The sequence below is a fragment of the Poecilia latipinna genome, unplaced genomic scaffold (genome assembly GCF_001443285.1).
Source record: "Poecilia latipinna isolate Pla-1442-1.1 unplaced genomic scaffold, P_latipinna-1.0 Scaffold2799, whole genome shotgun sequence".
NCBI lineage: Eukaryota > Metazoa > Chordata > Actinopteri > Cyprinodontiformes > Poeciliidae > Poecilia > Poecilia latipinna.
Genome location: NW_015115415.1, coordinates 58,108 through 65,112, shown reverse-complemented (window position 1 = coordinate 65,112; position 7,005 = coordinate 58,108). Strand labels below are relative to the sequence as shown.

Genomic DNA, 7,005 nt, shown 5'->3' with positions numbered 1-7,005 from the left:
ACAGGAAGACTTGAAGGCAAACAGGAAGTCCTGAAAGCGTACAGGAAGCCCTGAAGGCATGCAGGAAGACTTGAAGGCAAACAGGAAGTCCTTAAGACATACAGGAAGTCCTGAAGACATACAGGAAGACTTGAAGGCAAACAGGAAGTCCTGAAAGCGTACAGGAAGCCCTGAAGGCATGCAGGAAGACTTGAAGGCAAACAGGAAGTCCTTAAGACATACAGGAAGTCCTGAAGACATACAGGAAGACTTGAAGGCAAACAGGAAGTCCTGGAAGCGTACAGGAAGTCCTGAAGGCATACAGCAAGTCCTGAAGGCAAACAGGAAGTCCTGAAGGCAAACAGGAAGTCCTTAAGACATACAGGAAGTCCTGAAGACATACAGGAAGACTTGAAGGCAAACAGGAAGTCCTGAAAGCATACAGGAAGCCCTGAAGGCATGCAGGAAGACTAGAATGCAAACAGGAAGTCCTAAAGGCCAACAGGATGTCCTGAAGGCAAACAGGAAATCCTGAAGGCAAACAGGAAGTCCTGAAGGCATAGAGGAAGACTTGAAGGCAAACAGGAAGACTTGAAGGCAAACAGGAAGTCCAGAATGTAGGATGAGCTGAAGACTGAGGGTCTGTGACTCCGTCCCTCCGTCCTACCTTTCTCTCGGCCGCTGTACAGGGAGTTGTCCTCCATGCCCTCCTCGTCCTCCACCCGGTTTCCTCTCTGCAGGCTGCCTCTCTTGGCTCCGCCCTCCATCCAGCTCATCTGATGGACAGAAATCGGTTTATCATCACAGAATCATCTGCATGGAACCAAACAATAACTCAGATCTACGGGAAATAAGTTCTTTCAACGGGTTTCTACAAACGGCTGAACCTGATCCAGAACCCAGAGCCTGGGTCTGACGGACCTTCCATCAGAACCATTATTATTATTATTATTATTATTATTATTAAAATATATATAATTTTTATTAGTTCCAGGGATTTTTTTCTCTTAGATCCAACCCTGAGCATGTTCTGGTCCAGGTTCTGGTCCTGGTCCAGGTTCTGGTCCAGGTCCAGGTTCTTGTTCAGGTCCTGGTTCTGGTCCTGGTTCTTCAGTCTGCGTCGTCTCTTTGAGCTCCTCTGATTGGCTGCCTGCACTTCCTGTTGCGCTCCATTAAAGGGGAAGTCGAGATGTGAGTCAAGAGGCCGACTGTCTGTCAGCATCCTGCTATTTTTACCAGAACCTGCTGACCCGGTCCTCCTGCAGGTTCTGAGCCCAAACCGGATCATGAACCGAGAACGCGAAGCAGAGAAATGAAAACTGTTAAACGTTTCTGTGAATCAGTTCGGCTTCCATGCTGGAAATCCTCTGAATGTCAATAAAATATCCACAAAAACATTAAGATGTTTATTTCGTCGCGCCTCTAAAAAAACGCTACAAGTTTAAATTTGTCTGATAAATAAAGTCTATCGCTTTCTTTAAACTCCTAGAAAACTTTGAGTCCTGATCTCAGCTCAACATCCCAGAACTTTTCTGCTGTTTCTCGTATCTCTGGGACTTGAAGCTCCTCAGACCTTGTGACTTTATTTAGGACGTTTCTGTCTCCTAGGCAACATTTCTCCCAGAAATTCGATCTGATTCTGACATTTGATGACTTGCTTTCATCGAAATCTGAGTACAGATTGAGGCAAGGTTAGGTAATTTTATTTATGTAGCACATTTTCAGCAGCAATTCAAAGTGCTTTACATGAGTTAAAAGGAAATACAAACAAAATAAACCAAAGGAAAGAAAAAAAAGAGGAAAGAAAACTAATCTAATGTTCTAAAGTATGTAAACTAACTGCTCCTGTTCAGGGTTGCTAAGTATCTAATTCCATTTCTAACTAGTGAGTGGTCTACAGTTTCTGATAAAATAAGCTAAAGAGTGACTGATCTAAATCCTTTTCTGGGTAAAAGTGACGTCATCTGCAAAGGGGATAGTAACTAGTTACATTTACTTAGTTACTTGAGCAACTTTTGGGAAAAAAAAGTACTTGTAGGAGTAGTTTTACTGCACCGTACTTTTAGCCTTGAGTATTTATCATGAAGAATCACTGCTCTTACTTGAGTTGCATTTCTGAAGAACTTCTGAATGAAGAACAAAAACATTTTATCCAAAAACGCATCAGCCCAGCAGTTTTTGTTAGAGTGAGACCTCTCCTTTGTAGAGCAGCTTTGTTACTGTAATATTTCTATCTGGTTCTGGTGTGATGTTGATCTTAGAGTCAGTGAAGTTCTGGGTCCAAACAATTGATTCATAAACTGCAAAAATCTGACGGGAAGGAGGCTATTAGGAATGTTGCTAATAGGAAGGAGGCTAATGGGAAGGAGAATAATGCTCCGACCACAGAGTCCAGTGAATCATTATGGAGCTTGTGCAGCTAGCAGACATTAAACTGCTACAGTTCATCACTTTGAGCAGTGTTAATGCTAACCCTAACGTTCGTAAAACATGGCGGCTCAGAAATTTTCCTGTGACGTTTTTCAGGGACCTGAGACTATATGTACAAACATTTTCTTTTGATGAGTTAATATTTTATTTTAATAAGAGGCATCTGGACTAACAGGAAGCTAATATTTATAAGTAGAGCTTTAAGGACATGAAGTGTGGCCCCCGGCCGCGCCCCCCGGAGATCCGGCCCTGCTGAGACTGACTGGAGCGCCGCAGAAACAACTGAAGCTGATTTATTTTCTACCATCAACACATTAACATAATACCTGGATGGCTCCAAACTTCCTGCTTTAAGTTCTGACCCGACTGTTTCTGGACCAGAACCTCTGAACAGAACCTGATCAGTGGATCACTGATCTGATCAAGTAAAGAAGCTCTGAGTTATTTTAACCAGGATGTCATTGAAATCTCAGATTAAACCGATTTCCTTCCTTCAGAAATGATCAACATCCTGTCCGGCAGTGGAACTGATAATCTATAATCTATAATCTGATCCATGATGATGATTCTTCATAATCCAGTTAAAATCCTTCATCTGATCCAAAACGCTGCAGCAGAAACTAAAAGCAGAGATCAGATTCTGCTGCTCAGCTTCCCTGATAATCCAGATTATAATCTCACAGAGAAACCCTCAATAATCAGGTTCTGATCGGTTCTGATGGGTCCAGAGCTTCCAGCAGAACCGTATGGTACCACAGTGCTGGTTCTGTTGGTAGAATGGTAGGAAAATCAGTTTGGACCGGCTGAGGTTCTGGTCGTGGTCCAGTTGATCGCCAGAGGACGGTCAAACACTCTGAACCAGAACCAACCCTTTGTGACCCCCGACCTCAGCTGGTTCTACTTTCAGAGGACGGGTCCGGCTCAGAAACGCTCTCGGACCTTCTTTCTCTTTCTTGTCTGTCAGATCAGAACCAGAACCGGCCTGTGGGTGAGAACGGCTGAGCTGCATCAGCGGCTGGCTGATCGGGCCGATCAGAACCGGGTGTACCTACAGGGAAGGCGACCTCACACAGCCGGTGGGTCCAGTCGTCCAGCTGGTTCCGATCCGCGGCGAACACAAAGATCTTCTCCGTGGTTTCCACCAGGAAGGCGCCAGTGTCCCGCGGCCCGCCGTCCACCTCCACCTCCGAAACCCGGATGCAGTCCGCCAGCCGGATCACCTGGGGGCCGTGGGAGCGGGGTCATCACCGTGGAAACGGGAGGTGTTATCGCCATGGAAACGGAGGAGGGCGGTTACCTTCTTGCTCTCCTGCTGCTTGCGCAGAGTCTTGTCGTTCTTCTCCACGTTGCCTCCGTCTTTACACTCAAAGAACTCCATCCTGGAGATGGAGCAGGAGCTCTCCCGGTACAGGACGCACCACACCCGCTTCCACTTCTGCACACACACACACAGTCAGAACCGGGCCGACAGAACCCATCAGGTTGACCCACAAGGTTCCTGTCAGGGTTTACCTTCCCGAAACGCTGCTGCTGGAGGAAGAGCATCCCCTGCTTCCTGATGTCCTCCTCCATCGCGCTCCACCCGCTGCTCCACTGTCCTCAGGCTTTCTGCACCTCCTCCCTGGTTCTGGTTCTGGTCAGAGGTCCGGGTTTCGTCTGTCTCCACTATCTTCTCCTTTTACCTCTTTAAACTTCTGCTTTCCTCCTCCTGCAGCTCTTCTGGTTCTGCTCTGGTTCTTGTTGGACCCGTGTTTCGGTTCTGACCGGTCTCTGGTGGCTCCGGCCCGACGGGTCTCGCTGCTGAAGCAGAGTGACGTTCAGGGTGTCATGTGTGCTTCCTGCTGTCGGTGTCTGTTGCAACGTCTGATGCAGAAGTCGCCGTTCCTCTGGTTGGACCTCCTCCTCTTCCTCCTCCTCCTTCTTCTTCTCCTTCTCCTCTTCCTCCTGCTGTTTCTATCTCATCACTTCATCTCCAGCAGACTCCCCAGATCTGACTGTTCTCATCAGAACTTGGACTGTTCAGCAGCTGCTGCTCTACAGGCTGCAGCAGCTGAAACCGAAGCGCCCCCTGCTGGTTGCGTGGAGGACAGAGGAGGAAGCGAAGCTCCTGCAGCTGAACTGACACTGAAATGTCTTTTGCCTGCTCATGTTTCAGAAACCAGCCTTGAAATGTGTAACTGGGAGCATTAGATGCACATAGAGGGGAAATAAAGCAGCGAAGTGGCAGAGTGGAAGCTGCAGACGGTTTAACAGGAAGTTCGACTCTGTGGTTTGTCAGCAGGTGGAGCTTCAGCTGTGACACACCAATCAAGGAGATCAGTGGGTTGACACTTCCTTTTTCTGAGAATCTACAGGCTGATATGCTGCAGGAGAACATAAACTTTCTGCAATAAGTCCTGCAGAGAAAACCGACTCCAAGCATTTAAGAACCAGGACAGAACTAAGTCAGGAACTAGAGCAGCAAAACTGATTCATCTCTGTTAATCTGAGATATTCTGACCCAGTACCAGGTCCGAATCAGGATTATCTGGCCTGCAGCTGGTCTACTGTCACCATGACTGCTTTGATCCAAAATGGTGGACTTCTAACCGGCTCCAACAAACTGATGCCTTGTTTCCAACGAGTGTGGAACGGGTTCTACTGATGAACGCTCCCATCAGGTTTTTGCTGCCGATCACCTGGATTGGCTGTTAATTTTTCACTTCAGGTATAAATGCTACTATGTGATCTGGCAAAATGGAAAAATTATCTGGTAGTAAATTCACCTAATTTAAGACATAAAACATGCAAAATACTTGCAGGCAAAGAACAGCAGCTGTTCAGTCAAAAGGACTGAAAAACCTGCAATCAGTACAATAATATTTAACAGTAAGGCTCTCAGCCATAAATTATACAGGAGCCAAATAAATCTCACAACACAGATATCAAATAATGTCAAGAAGAAAAGGAAACATTCATTAAAGTCAAAAGCATCAAAATAAACAACGAAATCAAGACTAATGCTGATTGGCTCGCTGATTAATGCTGGCTCTGATTGGTTGTTTTCAGCTCCCTGCTGCAGCTCCAAGCAGCTGTGAGAGCTCACCGTCTGGAGGCTGAGTGGCTCCGTATGGGAAATATTACCACCAGTAGCGGCGGTCCGACAGCAGAACCAGAACCAGAACCGGCGTCTCACTCCGCAGCTCCAAGACTTGAATTATTGTTGGGGATATTTGTTTAGCTTTCTGACCGTGATGCTAATCCGGTGAGTGTTGGTAGCTGCGCTGCTCTACCTGCTGATGGGTCCGGATGTCTTTTGTTCATGGGCGACGGAACAGGGGGGCCCAGGGGCCATTGGCCCCCCCACTTTACGGCCCTGCTCTGCCCATTCGCTGGTCCCACCAGACATTTACACAGGCTGCACACAACTCTGACAATCTGTGACTGACATCTTTGTACTTATACAGGTCCTTCTCAAAAAATTAGCATATTGTGATAAAGTTCATTATTTTCCATAATGTAATAAAAATTATACTGTCATATATTAGATTCATTGCACACCAACTGAAATATTTCTGGTCTTTTATTGTTTTAATACTGATGATTTTGGCAAACAGCTCATGAAAACCCAAAATTCCTCTCAAAAAATCAGCATATCATGAAAAGGTTCTCTGAACGAGCAAATTATTCCAGACCTTGGGGGAAGCAGTGGACCGAGTCTGGAGGAGAAACATCCAGAGCCACTGTGAACAGGCGTGTGCAGGAAAGGGGCTACAGGTCCCTCATTCCCCAGGTCAAAGGTCAAGCCACTTTGAACCAGAAACAGCAGCAGAAACGCCTGACCTGGGCTACAGAGCAGCAGCACTGGACTGTTGCTCAGTGGTCCAAAGGAAATCAAGGTGCCAGAGTCTGGAGGAAGACTGGGGAGAAGGAAATGCCAAAATACCAGAAGTCCAGTGTCAAGTACCCACAGTCAGTGATGGTCTGGGTGCCATGTCAGCTGCTGGTGTTGGTCCACTGTGTTTTATCAAGGGCAGGATCAGTGCAGCAGCTATCAGGAGATGTTGGAGCACTTCATGCTTCCATCTGCTGACTTTTTTGGTATTAAAATACATTTATTTTATTGGTTGGATGAAATATGCTAATTTTTGAGAGGAATTTTGGGTTTTCATGAGCTGTTTGCCAAAATCATCAGTATTAAGACAATAAAAGACCAAAAATATTTCAGTTGGTGTGCAATGAATCTAAAATATATGACAGTTTAATTTTTATCATTACATTATGGAAAATAATGAACTTCATCATAATATGCTAATTTTTTGAGAAGGACCTGTATAAGTACAAAGATGTCAGTCACAGATTGTCAGAGTTGTGTGCAGCCCAATCCTCCACTGTGGTGCTTCGGGCTTTAACCATTTTCTAGTGATTGTCTTTTTGCTTGCTGCCAGAAGCACTAACAGCAGCTTTTTATCTTCCAGAGTCCAGTTATCAAATGAAAAGTTTCCTAAATATAGGGATTCACAATGACATGGGATTCTTTCAGTAAATATGTTATTTAGGTGGGAACACATTTGTTCCCTAAATCACCGGACAAGCCCAGAAGATATGGTGATGATC

At 45.8% G+C, this 7,005-nt stretch overlaps 1 protein-coding gene across 1 annotated transcript in view; it reads right to left on the bottom strand.

Annotated features, from left to right (window-relative positions):
• The window catches only part of dok2 (docking protein 2), a 14,573-nt gene extending 9,107 nt beyond the window's left edge, over positions 1-5,466 (bottom strand). The window contains exons 1-4 of the mRNA XM_015021516.1: positions 3,922-5,466; positions 3,707-3,844; positions 3,462-3,629; positions 647-755 (exon numbers count right to left, since the gene is read on the bottom strand). Coding sequence (XP_014877002.1) covers positions 647-755; positions 3,462-3,629; positions 3,707-3,844; positions 3,922-3,981 — 475 coding nt within the window. The 5' untranslated portion in view covers positions 3,982-5,466. The remainder of the gene's footprint in view (positions 1-646; positions 756-3,461; positions 3,630-3,706; positions 3,845-3,921) is intronic.
• Between the last annotated feature and the right edge of the window lie 1,539 nt (positions 5,467-7,005).